This window comes from Hypanus sabinus, chromosome 24 (genome assembly GCF_030144855.1).
Source record: "Hypanus sabinus isolate sHypSab1 chromosome 24, sHypSab1.hap1, whole genome shotgun sequence".
Lineage (NCBI taxonomy): Eukaryota > Metazoa > Chordata > Chondrichthyes > Myliobatiformes > Dasyatidae > Hypanus > Hypanus sabinus.
The window spans coordinates 16256151-16279015 of NC_082729.1; the positions used below are offsets into that span (position 1 = coordinate 16256151).

Sequence of the window (22865 nt, forward strand, 5' to 3'; positions counted from 1 at the left end):
CCCCCCTATCTCTATCTCCACAGGCTACCGTCAATGTCAATCATAGACAGTAGGCGGGTTTACAGTTGGACTTGTGCTTTGATTGGTCTAATATCGCTGTCAATCTTCTATCCGATCTGTCCGGATTGAGTAAGAATCTTTACTATTGGTTCTGATGGCAAAGGTTGCAAGATGGTGGTGACTGGATGAATGGTGATTTTTGTTCGTTGTTAATTAATTGTCTGTGTTATTTTAAGTTCGGTTTTATATTTTAATGGCTATTATCAGTAAAGGGTGGTTGTTGTACTTTAGGCTGTGTTTCCAGCTTGTTTCCGGGTTCAGAGTTGACATTTGTTATGAGATTTGTTTTGCGGCAGCAGTACAGTGCAAGACATAAAAGTATTATAAATTATACATTTAAATAAACTAGTACAGAAGACAAATAATGGGGTAGTGTTAATAGATTCATGCTCCTTGCAGGGGTATCTGAGGGCAGAGGGGAAGAAACTGTTCCTAAAACATTTTGAATGTGGGTCTTTCGTACTCCTTTACCTCTCTTCCAAAGAGAAGAGTGCATGGTGAGGGTCTTTGATGATGAATGCCGCCTTCTTGACGCGGCACCTTCTGAAAGTGTGAGGACTGCCTGCGATGTAACTGGCCAAATCAACCCTCCTCAGCCCGCTGGTTGTAAGCTGTGATGCCACCAGCTAGAATGTTCTCCACTGTCCACCTGTAAAATTTCACAAGAGTCTTTGGTGACACACCAAACTCTACAGACTCCTAATGAGGTAGAGCTGCTGGCATGCGTTCTTCGTGATTGCACTTGCACAATGCGTCGGGCTGGGGGGGAACCCTCCGAGATGATAACGCTCAGGAACATGAAACAGCTTACTCTTCCCACCACTGATCCCTCGGTGAAGACTGTTGTGTGTTCTCCCAAGTTCCCCGTCCTGAAGCGCGTCATAAGTTCCTTGGTCTTGCTGACGTTGAGTGTGAAGTTGTTATTGAAATAGAGCTCAGCCAACAGCTCTATTTCATTCCTGTACCCCTCCTTGGTGCAATCTCAGATTCTGTAAGTGAAGTGTATACACTTTGCTGTTGGGGAGGGGGGATTAAATAGCAGAATAACTTGCCCAGCGTTTTTAGGTAGTGAGGTGGCCTCCTGAAGAAGATTCCCAACACTTTTCTTACGATATGGGACAAATGCAATATTACTGGGTTATCAGAATGACTAGTGGTGATGTAACTGCATCGTCAAAAATATTGAAAAATCAACATGAAAAGTGAGAACAAGGCAACTAAGAAGTATGAGCTTAAATGTAAAGAGTATCATGAGTTGTAGCTTAATGGCCAGCACTCTCATCTCTGAATCAGGAGGTTTCAAATTTGAATTCTGAAAAAATTTAGGTTCTGTGAGAAGGGTGGGGGGGGAGTGGTCATCGGGGCTTTGATGTTTCTGTCATTCATTCTGTGGGGTTGCTTGTTTCGTGGATGTCTGAAGAGTAACATACAGGTTGCATGTTGTATACATTCTGTGATATTAAAATGGGGTGTTCTGCAATGTTGGAGGCCTTTTTTTTTGGACAAGACCAGATTGTGAAGTCCTGGCATGTTCCAAAGTGCAGGACTCTCAGCTGAATGACTCGCTTAAACTCATAGCTGCCTGTACCCTGAAGAAATGTAAAAGAATGAAGAGTAGGGAAGGTAATCTGAAAGTCTGGGTCAGTATTTCTAAAATATCCGGTTATTGTCACATTGCTATTCTCTACTACTTCATTACTGATAGAAGGCCATTGACTGGGAACATTATCTTTGTTTCTTATTTCACGAAACTTGGCTTAACCTGTTGAATTTTTTTTTACTGCCCTATTACACCGCTGGCATTTAGGGTAGCAATGAATGTCCTCCATCTCTGGCGGTGTTCACGGCTTCCTTCATCATTCAGTAGCTTCCTCTCGGTTTTCACTGCAGTCAATCATGTAAGTCCTGGGTGGAGATTCAGGAATACTATCACACTCAGATGTAGAAGGATTCGTCATTGTTGTTTCCATAACAATTTTGTTTTAACAGTCGGGGTTGTTAGACCTGAGCTGAACCCTGGAACCTGCAGGGCCGGTGGATTGCCTCTACCCTTAGACCTGTTTGGCATGGGTGACCCTACCAAGAGCCAAAGCATAAAGCCCTGACTCCAGCCAACATAGCTCTCCGGGTCATTGAGACACGCAAGCCTCCAAACCCAATGACAAAGTTGTGGTCCTCTTGGGGGCAACCAATCAAGTTCCAGTATTTTCTCTTTCTACTTCCATCATTTGCAGTTCTTTTATTCTTCAAAATATTGATATTTAAAAGATGTAAAATGGCTGACCCATTTGATTTATTAAGAATAACAACAATTCAGAGGGCCTGCATTTAAGGTGAGAGGGGTTAAGTTGAAATGAGATGTGGGGCCAAGTTTTCTTTTACATAGAGAGAGGTGGGTGCCCAGAATGTGCTAGATGGGCAGGTGATAGAATATAAATTAGAGCCTTTAAAGAGATGTTTGGATGGGCACGTGAAAGGGATCAGAAGTGGAAAGAGTGAGCAATTTCAAGTTCCTGGGTATCACTATTTCCGAGGATCCATCCAGGATCAAACATATCGATACAGCTACAAAGAAGGCACAACAGTGGCTATATTTCATGTGGAGTTTGAAGAGATTTGGTATGTAACAAAAGACATTCGAAAATTTCTACAATGTACCGCAGAGAGCTTTCCAACTGGCTGCATCACTGTCTGGAAAGTTGTGAACTTAGGTCCATCATGGGCATTGACCTCCGTGGTATCCAGGACATCTTCAAGGAGCGATGCCTCAAAAAGGCAGCGTCTGTCATTGAGGACCCTCATCACCCAGGACATGCCTTGTTCTTATTGTTACCACTGGGGAGGAGGCTCACACTCAACCATTCAGGAACAGCTTTTTCCCCTCTGCCATTAGATTCCTTACTGGACATTGAACCTGTGAACACTACCTCATTACTTTCTATGTTTTAAAAAATTTTTTTGCACTACTTATTTAACTGTTTAATCCCTCTCCCCTCCCCTCCCTCCTATAATTCATGTCTTTCTCCCCCATCGTATTGAACTGCTGCCACAAAGACGACGAATTTCACAACATCAGCCGGTGATCTCAAACCTGATTGTGATTCTGAATATGAGGGAGATAGAGATATGTGGATGTTGTGTAGGCAGAAGGGATTAGTTTAGTTTGCCATGTAATTACTAATTTAAGTTTGACACAACTTTGTGGGCTAAAGGACCTGTTCCAGTGCTGTACTAATCTATGTTCTATGAGTCACTGACTAGGAATTAAGTGGTTACCATAAGTTACCAGACACCATCCTTAGTGAATTAGATGTGAAACAGGTGGAGTTCTGGGCAGATGAGATAGAATAGGTTACAGGGAAATGAATGGATGGGAAAATGTGATTTTACTTTGAGATATGCAATAGATTTGACAGGCCGAGTATCCTACTGCACCATGTTTATATTTTCTATGAAAACAAAAGTAATTGTGATGCATTCAGAATTGTAGGTTTATTTGTTCTGCACATATTTAATTGCTGTGGCTTTTGCAAAACCTCCAGTGATTCTGTGCCAATAATAAAAGTCTAAATTCAATTTTCACTCTGATGTGCAGCTCAGAATGCACTTAAAATTTTGAATCCCACAGATTTTACTTACATTCAAAAATGTCTGACTAATTTATGAAGAATACTTCATAATTGAGTTTGAAGTTGAAACAAGTGCCCTGGGACACAAATTTTAAGTATTAGTTTAGGGAGTATTTGATTTCCATTGAGAATGAGTGAAAACCTATCTCCTCATAAATGGGCTGGTGTAACTTTGCAGCATTCTGTCATATTCAGAGCACAATTTTTTTTATTAATTGCATTTGATTTTCTGCATCTAGAGCCTCTTGGGGGGGGGGGGGGAATGCGAAAAACAAAGTATTCCTGGCAAATGTGTATTTCATTGCTGAATCCTGTAGGAACTTCCACTTTCTTCCTACTGCAAAAAGATGGAGGACGTGCCTGAGATGTACTCAGTCTCCCAGGGCGAGGTACGTCTGTTATTAGTTTAAATGCACACAGATTTCCTTCAATTGTTAATCACTATATAATAATAATAATAATAATTACTTTATTGATCCCGAGTGGGAAATTATTTTGTTACAGCAGCAACATTTAAAAATAATAATTAATAATAATATTAGCTAATAATAAAGTACAGAATAAAATAACATAAAATAAAAATTTATTTCTTTTTAGGTTGCATCTGTAACAGAATATGGAGCATTTATTAAAATTCCTGGTTGCAAACGGCAAGGTATATCATCCTGTTACTGTTTTGTGTATCATTAGGTCATAAGATATAGGAGCAGAATTAGGCCATTTGGCCCATGGAGTCTGCTCTACCATTTCATCATAGCTGATTCAATTTTCTTCTCTGCCCCAATCTCCTGCCTCCCTGCCCTCCCCCCCCCCCCCCCGTATTCCTTCATGCCCTGACCAAATCAAGGATCTATCAACCTCTGCCTTAAGTGTATGTGACTTGGCTTCCACAGCTGCCTGTGGCAATAAATTCCACAGATTCAGCACTCTCTGGCTAAAGAAATTCCTCCTCATTTTCATTCTAAAGTGACACCCTTCTATTCGGTCGTAGTTCCTCCCGCCATAGGAAACATCCTCTCCCCATCCAATTTATCAAGGCCTTTCACCATTCAATAGGTTTCAGTTAGGTCACCCTTCATTCTTCTAAACTCCAGTGAATACAGGCCCAGAGCCATCAAACGATTTTCATATGACAAGTCATTTAATCCTGTAGTCATTGTTGTGAACCTGCTTTGAACCCTTTCCAGTTTCAGTATATCATTTCTAAGGTAAGGGGCCAAAATTCCTCTCAATACTCCAAGTGAGGCCTCACCAGTGCTCTATAAAGACTCAACATTACATCTTTGTTTTTGTATTCTGGTCCTCTTGAAATGAATGCAAACATCACATTTGCCTTCCTCACCACAGGCTCAACCTGCAGATTAATCGTTAGATAATACTGCACAATCTGTTTGCACCTCAGATTTTTGTACTTTTTCTCCATTTAGAAAATAGTCAACCTTTTCATTTCTTCTAACAAAGTGCATGACCATATTGTTCCTGACATTGTATTCCATTGCCAGATCTTTGCCCATTTCCTAATTTGTCTAACTCTTCTTGTAGCCCCTCTACTTTCTCAAAACTACCTGCCCCGCCACCTATCTTCATACCATCTGCAAACTTTGCAACAAGGCCATCAATTCCATCATCCAAATCATTGACGTATAACATAAAAATAATCGGTCCCAACACAGACCCTTGTGGAACACCACTAGTCGCTGGCAGCCAACCAGAAAAAGCTCCCATTGTTCCCACTCTTTGTCTCTTGCCAATCAGCCACTGATATATCCATGCTAGAATTTTTCCTGTAGTACTGTGGGCTTGCACCTTGTTAAGCAGTTTAATGTGTGGCAACTTATCAGGGGCCTTCTGAAAATCCAAGCACACAACATCAACCTGATTCTTGAATGATCGTTACTAATGGCTCCACAATCTCTTTAGCCACCTCATTCAGGACTCTGGGGTATCCACCATCAGGTCCAGGTGACTTATCTACCTTCAGACCTTTCAGTTTCCCAAGAACCTTCTCTCTAGTTCTGGTAACTTCACATACTTCATGAGCCCCGATACCTGGAACTTCTACAAACTGCTAGTGTCTTCCACAGTGAAGACTGATGCAAAATACTTATATGGTTTATTCACCATTTGTTTGTCCCCCATTACTACCTCCCCAGCATCGTTTTCCAGCTGTCAGTATTTATTCTCGCTTCTTCTTTGTACTTTACGTATCTGAAAAAACTTTAATGTTATTGGCTAGCTTACTTTTGTATTCCATCTTTACCTTAATGACTTTTTAGTTGCCTTCTGTAGGTGTTTAAAAGCTTCCCAAGCCTCTTAATTCCCACTAATTTTTGCTTTATTATGTGCTCTCTCTTTGGCTTTAATGTTGGCTTTGACTTTTCTTGTTAGCCGTGGTTGTATCATCTTGCCTTTGGAATACTTCTTCCTCTTTGGGATGTATGTATCCTGTGCCTCTGGAATTGCTTCCAGAAATTCCAGTCATTGCTGCTCTGTCGTCATCCCTGGCAGTGTTCTTTTCCAAACAATACTGGCCAGCTCCTCCCTCACATCTCTGTAATTCCCTTTACTCCATTGTAATTCTGATCCATCTGACTTCAGCTTCTCCTTTTCAAATTTCAGGGTGAATTTGATCATATTATGATCACTTCTCCCTGAGTGTTCCTTTACCTTAAGTTCTGTGATCATTTCTGGTTCATTGCATAACACCCAATCCAAAATAGCTGATCCCCTAGTGGGCTCAACATGAGCTGCCTTAAAAAGCCATCTTGTAGGCATTCTAGAAACTCCCCCTCTTGGAATCCAGCACCAACCTGATTTTCCCAATCTACTTGCATATTGAAATCCCCCATGACTATCATGTGTCTCCATGTACCTTGAAATCACATCCTTAACAAACAGCACACTTGTTATGACACTCAACCATCTCCTCTCACTGAATGAATATAATCCTGTGTTGTGACGATTGTCAAATTAAGTAATCCTACTAATGTAATGTTCTATCAGTTAAATATTTTTCAAATTTAAGATGAACGCAAAAATGTAACTCAAATAAGAAAGGAAATCACACACAAAATGCTGGAGGAGCTCAGCAGATCATGCAGCATCTATGGAAATGAATAAATGTCGACGTTTCGGAATGAGACCCTCCTTTAGAAGTGTTGGATCAAAACAGGACGTCATGGGTTTCTGCATTGGATAATCGGCACTGATTGTGGGAATTACAAATACAGCATGAACATCAATTTCTTTAACTTCTGGTAATTTCTGTTTCCCCATCTCACCCATTCCCTCTTTTTCTATTCCCCATCTGGCTTCACTCTTGCCCCTTCTTTTCTCTGCACCTGCCTACCACCTCCCTCTGATGTCCCTCCTCCTTCCTTTTATCCTGTGGTCCACTCCCCTCTCCTATCAGATCCCTTCACCTTCAGCCATTTACCGCCTATCACATCCATTACGTCGCCCCCCCCCCCCCCCCACCTTTCCCCTCACCTGGCTTTTTAGCTTGTGCTCCTTCCTCTGCCCCTGCCTTCTTATTCTGGCTGTTTCCCTTTCGCTTTCCAGTTCTGATGGAGGTTAAAGTTGAAGCCTGTCCCGGTGCTTATGACGGTTTCCCTGGCATGAAATGACAGAGTACGAGACTCTCCCTGGTTAGGACACCAGTCTACTGCGAGATTAACCCCCAGCATTTTGCCACTACCCATTTTCAGCCTGGTGGACTGGAGCAACATGTGGTTAAGTGCCTCAAGGACACAACACATTGCCTCAGCTGGGGCTCGAACTCTTGACCTTCAGGTCACTAGTCCAACGCCTTAACCACTTGGCCACGTGCCACACTCCTGATGAAGGGTCTCGATCCAAAACGTCGACGTGTTATCCCTTTCCTGGCCTGCTGAGTTCTTCCGGCCATGTGTGTGTGTGTGTGTGTGTGTTACAATGTACTCAAAGCTTGCTTTGTTTTCGCAGGTCTTGTCCACAAGTCGCAAATGTCAGCAAGTCGGGTGGATAACCCATCGGAGATTGTTGATGTTGGAGAAAAAGTCTGGGTTAAAGTAATTGGGAAGGAGGTACAGGAACGTCTTGCTTCATCTTTCCCACTCCGCCCCCAACTCCTTTATCCTGATAACCTGTGCAGGATGTTCTACAGCTTGGGCAGCATCTGCAGGCAGAGAATTATGAGTTAACATACACAGGTCAATGAACCTTCATTATAAGGGGTAGATTTTCCCTATGTGCCTTGTACACGACAATTAGTTACCAAAATAAAATATTCTGATCTCTCACTCTCAGCAAATTATGCAGCATTTAAGGAGAGAAATGCAAGTTAATAACCTTCAATTACAGCTGAGCATATCATTTTTCATATTTATTTCAGATTTTCAGCATCAGCAATATTATTGTTACCAAAATAAAAATATTGTAAACTCTCAGCAAATCATGTAGCATCTATGGTGAGAAGAGCAAAGTTAACATTCAAGTCAATCACCTTCAATTACAAATAGACCAATAGATAGATTATTGATCCCAAAAGAAAATTACAGTGTCACAGTAGCATTACAAGGGCACAGATATACAAGTATTAGAAGAAAAGTAAGAAAGATTAAAAGATAAGTTACCTCAAACAGGCTAACAGGAGGGGTAAACATGAGAAATCTGCAGATGCTGGAAATTCAAACAACACATACAAAATGCTGGTGGAACACAGCAGGCCAGGCAGCATCTATAAGGACCTCTCCTTATACATGCTGCCTGGCCTGCTGTGTTCCACCAGCGTTTTGTGTGTGTTTTAACAGGAGGGGTATTAACTTTCCCAACTACAGGTTGACTCATTATAGAGCCTAATGGCCAAGGGTAAGAATGGCCTCATATAGCGCTCTTTGGAGCAGTGCGGTTATCTTAGTCTATCACTGAAAGTGCTCCTCTGTTCAGCCAAGGTGGCATGCAGAGGGCAAGAAACGTTGTCCAGAATTGACAGGATTTTCCATAGGGTCCTTTGTTTTACCGCAGCCTCCGGTGTGTCCAGTGTGACTCTTATAACAGAGCCAGACTTTGTAATCAGTTTATTGAGCCTGTTGGCATCACCCGTGTTGATGCCATTGCCCCGGCACACCACTGCATAGAAGATTGTTCTAGCAACAACAGACTGGTAGAACATGTGAAGGAGAGGCCTGCACACTCCAAAGGACCTCAGGAAGTAGAGGTGACTCTGGCCCTTCTTGTACACAGCCTCTGTGTTGGTGCTCCGCTCACGTCTGTCATCTAGATGCACCCCCAGGTACTAGTAGGTCCTCACCACATCAACATCCATGACCTGACATACTCCAAGATCAATCAAATCCTTCCATCCCACATAGAACTTTTTTTTAAAATCCATTTTGCCTATCTAATGGTCTCTTAGATGTCCCTAATGTGTCAGCCTCTACCACCGCCCCTGGCAGCCCGTTCCACACACTCACCACACTCTTTGTAAGATAAAAAAGACTATCTCTGACATCCACCCCTATACTTACAACCAATCACCTTAAATTTTAAACACAAGGAATTCTGCAGATGCTGGAATTCCAAAGCGCCACGCATGAAACGCTGATGGAACTCAGCAGGTCAGGCGGCATCGATGGAAATGAATGAACAGTTGACGTTTCGGCCCGAGACCCTTTCAGACTGAGTCCTGAAGAAGTGTCTTGGCCTGAAATGTCGACCTTTCTGCTGATTTCCTCCAACATTTTGTGTGTGTTGCCTTAAAATTATGCTGCAGTGTATCTGACATTTCTGCCCTGGCTGCCTTCTGGCATCTTATACACCTCTATATAGTCACCTGTCATCCTGCTTTGCTCCAAAGAGAAAAGCCCTAACTTGCTCATCCTAATAAAAAGTGCTCTCTAATTCATGCAACATCCTAGTAAACCTCCTTTGCATCTTCTCTAAAGCTTCTACACCCTTCCTATAATGAGGCAACCAGGATTACACTGAAGAGCAGGCAGAGGAGATTCGCCAGGACGTTTCCTGAGATGGAGCAGTTTACTTATGAGGAGAGATGGAAGAGGCCAGGTCTGTTTACCCTGGAGGAAGTTTAAGAGGGGACAGAGAGTCATAGGGAACTGTATCACAAAAATGGGCCCTTCAGCCCATCTAGTCTGTGGTGAACACGTTTGAGGTACTGAATTATGAGGGGTAAACTGCAAGAAACATTTCCCCATATCCGAGGTGCATAAAGCTAGTGGGCAGGCTAAGGGCATGGGTCAGAGATTTAAAGGGAACCTGAGAAGAATCTTCTTCCATCCAAAGAGATGAGTATTTGGAACGCACAATCTGAGAGAGTGATGCTGGCAGAGTCGCTGACTGCATTTCACAATAATTCAGATAAGCTCTGAATCACCAAAGCAAAATAGGCTATGGGCCAAGTGCTGGAAGAAGGGATTGATGTAGATGGGTGTATATGTATTTTCTTGCTCTGAGATTCAGGGCATCATCTATGGTGGTTGATAAAGTATACCATCACCTTTAAGATTTATGTGAACATGAATTTTGAGATTCAACTCTACAAGGTATTCACATAATGTTGCAGTGAACATGTTTTAATCAACCTTAGGATGGAGAGTTGTTACTGATTGCTTTCACTAAATGCATACCATTGCAGTCAATCTGTTACTAAATTATGCATTTGCTGCCAGTAACCAACATCAAATTTCTATTGTATGAATGTAAAACTTTTATTTTTAGGAGAAGGACGGCAAAGTCAAGCTTTCTCTGTCAATGAAGTCTGTCAATCAAGGAACTGGAAAGGACCTCGATCCAAATAACGTGGCTCTTGAGTGCGTGTTTCTGTTGGTTTATTAAATATGCTTTGAAAATTAGAACAATTTTAACACAAAGTTGAGATCAGGATAGTTTTTGAGTATTATAGCAATTACAGTTGTGCTTCTCCCATACAATGCTTTGCAGCTTCCTGTAATACAAACAAGAAATTAGTTTTATTCAAAAAGAAACTAAATACCATGCTGCAGTGTAGCACCGGGTAGTCCCCAAGTTACGAATGTCCAACTTAACGAACGACTCGTACTTATGAACCGAGGAAGGAGAATGCCGTCCACCAGTTTAAGTCAGATCGTGACGCTGTCTGCCTTTTTAAGTTGTTGCCATTGACACTGCGTTGAGTGTGTAACTTTGTATTTGGCTTAAATTTTTTAGCTAGGTTCATCCTGACCCCCCCACCCCTTTTACCGTTCAGCTGGTGGCACAGTGAGATCAATGCTGGGCTCGAGAACGGAGGTTCCCGAGTTTGATCCAGTGACAAGCTCGCAACTCAACCTCGTAAGAAAAAAAACACTGCCAAGTCCAGTTTAAATTCCCACACAGAATATTGTGGAGGATCAGATACCCAAACCCAGCATAGCCCCCAGTTGTCCCATTTAACCAGTCTCAGTGCGGTGGACTTTAGGACCCGGGGAATTCAGTGCAGTGGTCCTTAGGACCCAGCGGAACTCCAGACCTGCTGCCCGCAGTGTTTCTGTTCAGTTAATGGGAATCACGATTGAAAATAAAGTAGAAATAATAAAGCGTTTGGAAGGAGCTGAAACGCCATCGGACATTGGAAAAGTGTTAGGTTACAGTCGGTCAACGATCGGAACAATTTTAAAGGATAAAGGATAAAATGAGAATAATGGAAAATGTGAAAGGCCCTGCCCCAATGAAGGCTACAGTTATTACTAAGCAACGCAATGGTTTAATTATTGGAATTATACGTTTCTTATGTGTTTTATATGCATAGAAAGGTAACATATATACTAAGACAAATGTTTGACTAACTGATGCTAAATACTGGATGTACTTGTTCTGACTTACGTACAAATCTGACTTAAAGACGGACTCAGGAACAGACCTCGTTCGTAACCTGGGGACTGCCTGTAATATTTCTAGATGAAAGGCAGAAAGTGGCTAAGTTTAACACCACTCTGTGACTATTTTACAGCCAGGACGAGAGGAGAAAACGCAAGTTCAAAGATCTTACCACACAGAAGATAACACTTGAAGCGGTCCTAAACACGGTTTGCAAAAAATGTGGATGTAAAGGTACTTGCATCATTGATCTTATTTGCAATTAAGAGTTCGTTTGAAAAAAAGACTTTTAAAAAAAGTCAGAAATTCAGGTAAATTTTAAATCTGGTTAGTTTTAGCAGAATTCAGTTTGGGATCAGTAGAACAGTGGTCCCCAACCACTGGGCTGCGAGGAAACGATATGATTTGGTGAAATGAAACAATATGAGTCAGCTACACCTTGCGAGGTCATCAGTTGCCTAAACGCAGTGATACCCTAGCGCCAGCGGTCACTGGTTGGCCTTGGGTAACTAGGAGCCTCACGTGGCCAGCGGAAGTGCCGCTGCTACTGGCCTGGAGCATGGACAGATGGGCGCCGCCTCTAAACCTGTTTAGTACTCCGAATGTTCATGGGGAACCCGATGCTAAAATATTCGCAGACGACCTAATTTGGGCTCAGGGATTTGTAAGTAGCAGAGTAGCTACCTCACTGTGATCTGCTGAAAGTCATCCCTCGAGCCAAACTTTTATCGGCTGATAGATCCTACCTACCTACAGGGGGGGGGGGGAGGGGGCAGGGCGCGCCTTGTCACACTCTTCCTCACTCAATCGGTTGCTCTCTCCGGACTGTGACCTCCGGCCCTTACTTCGTCCTCTCACCCCACCCACGACCAGCCGCACCTGGCCGAGGCGTCTGGCGGCGGGCGGGCGGTAAGCTGGAGTTCGGGCCCGGAGGCTGTCTAATGAGGCAATGAAACCTTCAAAACTGCTTCGGTACCCTGAGTCCAAACACCCTGAACTTAAAGACAAATCCGTTGAGTTTTTTGAGCGGAGAAAACGTGAGCAAGCAGGACAGAAGCAAGTGCTGATAGCCACGTAAACTAAATTGCGGAATAGACTGGACATAGGGAACCTCCTTTGAGTATTGCTGTTTTCCAGTCATGTTTAACTACCCCCCCCCCCCCCCCATTGGCCGGTCCGCAAGAATATTGTCAATACTATACCAGTCCACGGTGCAAAAAAGTTTGGTGACCCCCCTGCAGTGGAACATAGTGGCAGAGAACAGGCCCTTTTGCCTATGGTGTGCTGATCCTTTAATCTACTTTAAGATCAATGTAACATTTTCCTCCCACATAGCCTTCCATTTTTCATTGGTCTATGTGCCTATCTAAGTCTCTTAAAAGTCACTAATGCCTCTACCACCACCCCCGGCAGTGTTTCCAAAAGCAAATTACTTTGAAATATAAAACCCCAGAGTGATAAATGAATTTAAAGATTTTAAAGATAAATATTAGCTTTATTTGTCATACAGCTACCAAAACGTAGTGCAATGCCTCATTTGCGTCATTGACCAACACAGTGCGAAGATGCGTTGGTGGCAGTCTGCAAGCGTCACCACTCTTCCAGCAGGCGTACGTTTTAGTTCTGTGAGACTTAACCATCTATGAGTGTAAGCACATCTTGATTTTGTACAAAACAAAAGGTGGCTTGAGTCCGCTGACTGAACACGAGTGGAACATGCAGGTGGAGCTAACCTCACTTTGACTCGTTTGGAAATTGGTTTGCCTGCTTTGAGTCGGTGGATTCAGGGATTCATCTTCGAGTCTGAATGAATACGCCACAGCTGTCACCAACTTCATCAAGACCTGTGTCGTTGAGTGTGTGGCATTAAAGACCAATGATCCAGAGCTGTACAAGAAGTCCAGGTACAACCTACAGAAAGCTATTTTAAAACCATTCCGATTGTGGTTAAAGATGGAATTGGATGCACGTCACAGTGGATGACAGTGCTTGCAGGCCATTACATCCTAGAAAGGGAAACCTAACATTAGGAATGGCTGTGATGGTTCACCACCAGCTGAGCTCAATGCTTTTTATGCACACTTATAAAGGCAGAATAAAACCACACCTGTGCATATCCCTACAGAATCTAGTGACCCTGAGGTCTCTGTCTCGGAGGCTGACTTCAGAACGTATTTCAAGAGGGTGAACCCTCACAAGGTGTCAGGCCCTGATGGTGCACCTGGTGGGGCTCAGAAAACGTGTGCCACCCAACTGGCGGGCGTGTTCAAGGACATCTTCCCTCTCTCACGGCTGCAGTCAGAGTTTCCCACCTGCTTCAGAAGGATGACGATCACATCAGTGCCCAAGAAGAGGAGGGTCAGGTGCCTCAATGACGATTGCCCAGTGGCACTCACGTCTAATGTAATGAAGTCCTTTGAGAGGTTGATCATTGCTGGAATCAACCCCTGTCTCAGCAAAGTTCTAAGTAAATTTTATTATTAAAGTACATATATGTTACCATATACAACCCTGAGATTCATTGGGTTCTGGGCATGCTCAATAAATCTGAAATAATAATATATAAGCAGTAACTATATAGAGAATGAGATGAAGAGTCCTTGAAAGTGAATCCATGGAAAATTTCATTGATGGGGCAAGTGAGGTTGAGTGAAGTTATCTCCTTTGGTTCAAGAGCCTGATGGTTGAAGGGTGATAACTGTTCCTAACCTGATGGTGTGGGGCCTAAGACTCCTGTCCTTCCTTCCCAATGGCAGCAGTGGGAAGTGAGCATGGACCGGATGGTGGGTGTTCTTGACGGATGCTGTTTTCTGATGTGCTCAACGGCGGGTAAGGCTTTTCCTCTGGGGTAGGGTGTATCCACTAGAGGGCAGTTTACAGTGATTAATTAACCTGCAGAATTTTGGGATGTGGGAGGGAACTGGAGCTGCTGGAAATCTACTTTCACCCAAGTACCGCACGCTGCATGATCGTGCTCCGGTTGTATCATTGGCAATTAATAGGGATGAGTCACCGTTTCAGGCAGAATGTAAGCAATCTTCCTTTGCCTTCCAGGGCATTTTGCAAAAGATTGCTTCATGCAGCCAGGAGGCGTTAAGTATAGCCTGGTTCCTGATGATGAAGTGGAATTAGCCAACTGTTCCAGCCAATCTGAGTGTCCACCTCCAAAGAAGAAAAGGAAGGTAATTACTTACTTAAGAGTTGGAAGCTCACCCTGTAATTCCAGGTTATAAATAGATAGTTTAGTAAAAAAGGAGACAATTCAATATTGATCTGAATGTTCTTCTGCTATATTGACAACTGTCTTGATGCACCCACTATGAGCTCGTCAATTTCATTAACTTTGCCTCCAACTTCTACCCTGCCCTTAAATTCACTTGGTCCATTTCCAACACCTCCCTTCCCTTTCTCAATCTCTCTGTCTCCATCTCTGGAGACAAACTATTATAAACCTACAGATTCCTATGGTTATCTTGGCTATACTACATCCCATCCAATCTCCTGTAAAAATGCTAATCCCTATTCCCAGTTTCTCTGTCTCTGCCACATTTGTTCCCAGGATGCGGATTTTCTTTCCAGGACATCACAGTTGTCCGCCTCCTTCAAAGAACAGGGCTTCCCTTCCTCCACACATCTCCTCAGTTTCCGAACCATCTGTGCTCACCCAGTCTTCCCACTACCTTAACAGTGATGGAGTTCCTCTTGTCCTCACCTACTGCCGTATGAGACTCCACATCCAATACATCATTATTCATAACTTACACCATCTCCAAAGGGATCCTGCCACCAAACACATCTTTACCTTCCCCCATCTCTCTGCTTTCTTCAGGAATCGCTCCCTCTGTCATTCCTTTATCCATTCGTCCCTCTACACTAATCCTGGCACTTATCCCTGCAAGCAACCAAAGTGGTGCATCTGCCCATTCACCTGCTCCCTCCTCCACTCAGGGCCCCAAACAGTCCTTCCATTTGAGGCAACGCTTCACCTACAAAGCTGCAGGGGTCACCTATTGTGTCCGGTGCTTCTGATGCAACCTCCTCTGCGTTGGCGAGACCCATTGTAAATTGGGAGACCGCTTCGTTGAACACCTCCGCTCCATCCACCAAAAGCATAACTTTCCTTTCTTTATCAGTCTTTTTATTGATTTTAGAAAGAGCATATATACAAGCAAGAGGAGAATTATCTCAAATATATTTATCAATAACAATACATACAGAAGGTGAAATAAACATTATCAAAATCATACATAGTATTAATCTGATATGTATAATAAGGAAAAAGATAATTCACTTATCAATTCATAAAAAGAAAAAAAGACTTACTGAATTTTTATATATGAAACCCCCCCCCCACTATTCTCTACCAACAAAAACAAAAAGGAAAAGAAAAAGATAAAAAGTTCACCCTGAGAGTAAAACCAAGAAAAGAAAGACTTTCTGATCAAATCCAAAAGTTGGAATAAATAACTGGACGAGATTCAGTACAAAAATCAATAAATCAAATCATATGAAAATATTGAATGAAAGGTCGCCAGATTTCTTCAAATTTAAAGGATGTATCGAATGTCTGACTTCTTACTTTCTCTCAACTTAGACAGGACATGATAGAGGAAAGTAGAACTTCCCAGTGGCTGAACATTTTAATTCCAATTCCCATCTCCATTCCAATAAGTTGCCCTGTATCCTTGGTGAGGACACCCTCAGGATGGAACAAAACACCTTATATTCTGTCTGGGTAGCCTGCAACCGGGTGGCATGAATATCAATTACTCCTCTTGGTTTAAAAAAAAAATTCTCTCCCCATCCCCTCTTCTATTCCGCACTCTGGCCCCTTAACTAACCTTAACTGTTTATCACCTCCCCATGGGTCCCTGCCTCCTATCCTTTCACCTATGGTCCGCTCTCCTCTCCTTTCAGTTTCCTTTCTCATAGAGCCCGTTACCTTTCCTACACACCAGGCTTCGCTTATCACTTTGTAGCTGTCTTCCTGACCCTTGATGCACCTTTTTATTATGTCATCTATCCCCTTCTTTTCCAGTCCTATTGAAGGGTCTTGGCCTGAAACGTTGACTGTTTATTCACTTCCATAGATGCTGCCTGACCTGCTGAGTTCCTCCAATATTTTGAGTGTGTGGCTTTGGATTCCCAGCATCTGCAGAATTTCTCCTGTTTTTGATACTTGCAATATTGTGCACAATTCTTGATTTCTTGAATTGAGCAAGAAGAGGTTAATAGTCCAACAATTAGTGGGAAGTTAGAGGATTGGGAAGCTTTTAAAAACCAACCGAAGGCAACTAAAAAAGTCATTAAGAAGGTACGGTGGAATGTGAAAGTAAGCTAGTCTATAATATTAAAGAGGAAACCAAAAGTTTCTTTTGATACGTAAAGTGTAAAAGAGGTGAGAGTGGATATTGGACCGCTGGAAAACAATGCTGCAGAGGTAGTAATGGGGGACAATGAAATGGTGGATGAACTGATTCAGTATTTGGCATCAGTCGTCACTGTAGAAGACACTAGCAGTATGGTGGAAGTTCCAGGTATCGGGGGCATGAAGTGTGTGAAGTTACCATAAAAAGACAAGATGCTTGGGAAACTGAAAGGTCTGAAGGTAGGTAAGTCACCTGAACCAGATGGGGTACACCCCAGAGTTCTGAAAGAGGTGGCTGAAGAGATTGGCGAGGCATTAGTAATGATCCTTCAAGAATCAGTAGATTCTGGAACGGTTCCAGAAGACTGTAAAATTGCAAATGTCACTCCACTCTTCAGGAAGGGAGAGAGACAAAAGAAAGGAAACCATAGGCCTTGGTCAACACACACAAAATGCTGGTGGAACACAGCAGGCCAGGCAGTATCTATAAGGAGAAGCACTGTTGATGTTTTGGGCTGAGACCCTTCATCAGGATGAAGGGTCTCGGCCTGAAACGTTGTCATTTCTTCTCCTTATAGATGCTGCCTGACCTGCTGTGTTCCAGCAGCATTTTGTGTGTTGTTGTTTGAATTTCCAGCATCTGCAGATTTCCTCGTATAGGCCTTGGTTGTTGGGAAGATGTTGGAGTCGATTATTAAGGATGAGGATCCAGGGTACTTGGAGGCTGTAGTCAGCATGGTTTCCTCAATGGACACTCTTGCCTGACAAACCTGTTGGAATTCTTTGAAGGATAACAAGCAGGATAGACAAAGGGGAATGGTTGATGGTTTTCTTGGTAGCTTGGATTTTCAGAAGGCCTTCAACAAGTTGTCACACATAAGGTTGCTTAACAAGCTATGAGCCCATGTACATGGTTAATGTAGAGGCTGAATGGCAGTAGGCAAAGAGTGGAAATAAAGGGAGCCTTCACTGGTTGGCTGCCAGTGACTAGTGGTGTTCCACAGAGGTCTGTGTTGGGATAGTTTCATTTTATGTTGTATGTAAATTATTTGGATGATGGAATTGATGGCTTTATTGCAGTGTTTCAGATGATTAGATTGTGAGGACACTCGGTCCTTGTTTATTGTCATTTAGTAATGCATGCATTAAGAAATGATACAATGTTCCTCCAGTATGATATCACAAAAACACAAGACAGACCAAGACTAAATTACAAAAACCACATAATTATAACATATAGTTACAACAGTGCAAAGCAATGCCGTAATTTGATAAGTGCAGGCCATGGACACGGTAAAAGGAAGTCTCAAAGCCCTCGATAGCCCATCATCTCATGTAGACGGTGGAAGGAAGAAAAACTCTTCCTGCCATGAACCTCCAGTGCCGCAAAGCTTCCCGATGCAGCCTCCAGAAACATCCGACCACAGCCGACTCTGAGTCCGTCTGAAAAACTTCGAGCCTCCGACACCGAGCACCATCTCTGCTGAGCCCTTCGACCCTGGCCCTGGCTGCCAAGCAACAGGCAAAGCCGAGGATTTGGGGCCTTCCTCTCCAGAGATTTCTCGATTGCACAGTAGCAGCGGCAGCGAAACAGGCGTGTCAAAAATTTCACCAGATGTTCCTGCGTGCTTTTCACGTCCGTCCCCATCAAACCAGGATTGTGCACAGCCCCTACTTACAGATAACAGATATTCATTCCCGGAGTGGCTGCGCTGCCATTTTCTTCCAGTTTGATATGACGATACGTGGAGGGGCAGGTAGATTTGAGGAAATAGGGAGGCTATAGAAGGACAGGCAGATTAGCAGAATGGGTACAGATGTGGCAGTTGGAAGATAGTGTCTGGAAATGTATGATTGTGCACTTTGGTAGAAGAAATGAAAGAGTTAACTATTTTCTAAATGGAGAGAAAGTACAAAAATCTGAGGAACAAAGGGATTTGAGACTTGTGCAGGATTCCCTAAAGGTTAATTGCAGGTTGAGTCTGTGGTGAGAAAAGCAAATGCAATATTAAGAGTTCATTCAAAGAGGACTAGAATATAAAACCAAGGATGTAATCTTGAAACTTAACAAAGCACTGGAGTATTGTGAGCAGGTTTGGAAACTGAAGAGGGTTCAAAGGAGGTTCCTCCGTCTAGCGGAATTAGTTCTTACTCTCAATAATTTCTCCTTTGGCTCTTCCCACTTCCTCCAAACCAAGGGTGTAGCCATGGGCACCCGTATGGGTCCCAGTTATGCCTGCCTTTTTGTTGGCTTTGTGGAACAGTCCATGTTCCAAGTCTATATGGGTATCCGTCCCCTTCTTTTCCTTCGCTACATCGATGACTGCATTGGCGCTGCCTCCTGCATGCTGAGCTCGTTGACTTCATGAACTTTGCCTCCAACTTTCACCCTGCCCTCAAATTTACCTGGTCCATTTCTGACACATCCCTCCCCTTTCTTGATCTTTCTGTCTCAATCTCTGGAGACGGCTTATCTACTGATATCTACTACAAGCCTACAGACTCTCACAGCTACCTGGACTATTCCTCTTCCCACCCTGTCTCTTGTAAAAATGCTATCCTCTTCTCACTGTTCCTCCATCTCTGCCGCATCTGCTCTCAGGATGAGGCTTTTCATTCCAGGACGAAGGAGATGTCTTCCTTTTTTAAAACAAAGGGGCTTCCCTTCTTCCACCATCAACTCTGCTGTCAAACGCATCTCTCCCATTTCTCGCACATCTGCCCTCACCCCATCCGCCCGCCACCCCACTCGGGATAGGGTTCCCCTTGTCCTCACCGACCACCCCTCCAGCCTCCAGGTCCAACGTATAATTCTCTGTAACTTCCGCCACCTCCAACGGGATCCCAAGCACATCTTTCCTTCCCCCCCCCCCCTTTCTGCTTTCCGCAAGGATCGCTCCCTACGTGACTCCCTTGTTCACTTGTTTCCCCCCCCCCCATCCCTTCCCACCGATCTCCCTCCTGGCACTTATCCTTGTAAGCAGAACAAATGCTACACCTGCCCTTACACTTCCGCCCTCACCACCATTCAGGGCCCCAGACAGTCCTTCCAGGTGAGGCGACACTTCACCTGTGAGTCGGCTGGTGTGGTATACTGTGTCCGGTGCTCCCGGTGTGGCCTTTTATATATTGGTGAGACCCAATGCAAACTGGGAAACCGTTTCGCTGAACACCTGTCCGCCAGAAAAGGTAGGATCTCCCAGTGGCCACACATTTTAATTCCACGTCCCTTTCCCATTCTGATATGTCTATCCATGGCCTCCTCTACTGTCAAAATGAATCCAAACTCAGGTTGGAGGAACAACACCTTGTATACCAGCTGGGTAGCCTCCAACATGATGGTATGAACATTGACTTCTCTAACTTCTGTTAATGCCTCTCCTCCCCTTCTTACCCCATCCCTGACATATTTAGTTGTTTGCCTGTTCTCCATCTCCCTCTGGTGCTTCCCCCTCCCCCCTTCTTTCTCCCGAGGCCTCCTGTTCCATGATCCTTTCCCTTCTCTAGCTCTGTATCACTTTCACCAATCACCTTTCCAGCTCTTAGCTTCATCCCACCCCCTCCGGTCTTCTCCTACCATTTCGCATTTCCCCCTCCCCCCATTACTTTAAAATCTCATACTATCTTTCCTTTTGGTTAGTCCTGATGAAGGGTCTCGGCCTGAAACATCGACAGCGCTTCTCCTATAGATGCTGCCCGGCCTGCTGTGTTCCACCAGCATTTTGTGTGTGTTGTTTGAATTTCCAGCATCTGCAGATTTCCTCGTGTTTGCTCATGAAAATGATTCCAGGATTGAATGACTTGTCATATGAAGAATGTTTGATGTCTCTGGGCCTGTATTCACTAGAATTCAGAAGGATGAGGGGTAACCTCAATGAAACCTATTGAATGGTGAAAGTCCTTGATAGAGTGGATGTGGAGAGGATGTTTCCTATGGTGGCGAGTCTAACAACAGAGGACACAGCCTCAGAATAGAGGGGCGTCCTTTTAGGAAAGAAATGAAGAGGAATTTCTTTAGCCAGAGAGTGATGAATATGTGGAATTCTTTGCTACAGGCAGCTGTAGAGGCCAAGTCTTTATGTATATTTAAGGCAGGAGTTGATAAATTCTTGATTGCTCAAGGCATGATGGGACACAGGGACAGATTGGGACTGAGAGGAAAATTGGATCAGCCATGATGAAATGGCGGAGCAGGCCTAATTCTGCTCCAATGTCTTATGATCTTATTTTTGTCTGGAAGAACTTAAGACATCGAGGATAACAATAAAAATGACAAGTGTAGAATGTAGCTACTTTTGAACCAGATTTGTGAAAGGAAATGGCTGCTATTTTACCAGTGTTGTCATAAATAAGTGTATGATCTCCTGCAGGAGAAAGAAAAGGAACTGAAGAAGGACAAGGGAAAGGCAGCTTCTTCCAAATCCCATTCTTCAGAGACATCGGACACAGACAATGAGCAGGGCCGTGCAGATGTGAAAACGCACAGGCATTCAAAAAAGACTCGGAAGTCACACAAGAAGAAGCACAAAAAGCACAAGAAACATAAAGAATCCAAAAAGAAGGAATAGGCCGGAACTGTAGAAACCCTGAAAGCTGAATTTTGTGATTGGAGATATTGATAACGCTCAAGGAAGTTAAACTGGCGACTCTCTCCTACCTTGTTAAGGATGTAATGCATTGTACAGTATTTGGTTGCAAGATACATTTGAATACACAATTTTGTTGTAAAATAACAGTTGCAATATTTTACTGTTTTTGTAGAATGATATGTCTTAATTTTTCTGCTGAAATATTCCCATTTCAGTTCCTACAATTTATTTTTCTTGGATGGCCAAATATTCCATCTTTAGTATTGGATTTACAACTGTCCTATAGTGATGTGAATAGAAATCCATATCCTATTAAAAGTCCTTTGTTCATTAATTTGATTGAATTGAAACAATTTATTTTAAATGAGTTACTATCTTCATTAAAAATACAGAAGTCGGAGTTTGATTATCATTCAGCAAAACACATGGTTACAGCCAAACAAAACAAGAGTCCCTCTGGGACCAAGGTGCAAAGCACAGAACCAACAGTAGCACAAGACACACATAGCACGTATAATTATAGCAGAAAAACATAGCTACAAAAAATAATATTAGGAAAGTAATAACATAGCCCAAGTCCCTGAATGTTGTGGCCTGCAGATTGATGGTGTATGGATGTTGTCCGAGAGCCATGTTTCTGCAAGAACAAGCCACAGTAGTACAGCACAGAACCAGGCTCTTTGGCTCATTTAGTCCATGCGGAAACCACGTAAAACGCGTACTCCCATAGCCCTCTAGACCCTTCCCATCCAAACTTCTAAATGTTGAAAGCGAGCTTGCATGCACCACACTCTCACGCCTCTTGAGTAGCTTCCTCTTGTGTTCCCCTTAAACTTTTCACCTTTCACCCTTAACCCACGACCTGTTTGTCATCCCATCCAACCTCAGTGGAAAAGGCCTGCTTGCATTTACCCTGTCTGTACCCCTCATAGTTTTGTGTACCTCTATCAAACCTCCTCTCAGTCTTCCACTGAGCGAACAGAACACTGGCGGGTGGCACCAACAGGCGTGGCTGGTCTCCGGCATGACCTTCCTCGGCAGCCACAACAGGTGCCCAACCCCGAGGCATGAACGAGGGCCTGGTCTGTGCCACAGTCGAGGGCATGCAGCTCCCCCGCTGTCAATCTCGCCAATAAACCCATTGCAATCAAACTCGTAATATTTTACATTATTAATGTCCGCAGGGTCTTGCATTCACAACTAATAAGTCCCTCACCATCTGTTGGATCGCACAACGCCAGTGACGTTGAAGCAGGCTGCAACACGTTGCGTAAGAAACTAGAACTAGGGGACATAGCCTCAAAATTCAGGGTAGTAGATTTAGGACGGAGATGAGGAACTGCTTTTCCCGGAGTGGTGAGTCTGTGGAATTCTCTGCCCAGTGAA

General features: G+C 43.5%; 1 protein-coding gene across 1 annotated transcript; it reads left to right on the top strand.

The window, feature by feature from the left end:
* The first annotated feature begins 119 nt into the window (after positions 1-119).
* zcchc17 (zinc finger, CCHC domain containing 17) lies at positions 120-21807 on the top strand. The gene is made up of 8 exons (XM_059949354.1): positions 120-192; positions 4007-4078; positions 4287-4344; positions 7653-7753; positions 10407-10498; positions 11656-11756; positions 14577-14704; positions 21261-21807. The coding sequence occupies exons 1-8, from the start codon at positions 190-192 to the stop codon at positions 21456-21458; spliced, it is 753 nt and encodes a 250-aa protein (XP_059805337.1). The 5' UTR covers positions 120-189; the 3' UTR covers positions 21459-21807.
* The last annotated feature ends 1058 nt before the right edge of the window (positions 21808-22865 follow it).

Coding starts and splice junctions, on each gene's coding strand:
- zcchc17 (XM_059949354.1), top strand. Junction 7,754..10,406: donor TTAAAGTAATTGGGAAGGAG/GTACAGGAACGT, acceptor TTTTATTTTTAG/GAGAAGGACGGCAAAGTCAA. Junction 11,757..14,576: donor CAAAAAATGTGGATGTAAAG/GTACTTGCATCA, acceptor TTTGCCTTCCAG/GGCATTTTGCAAAAGATTGC.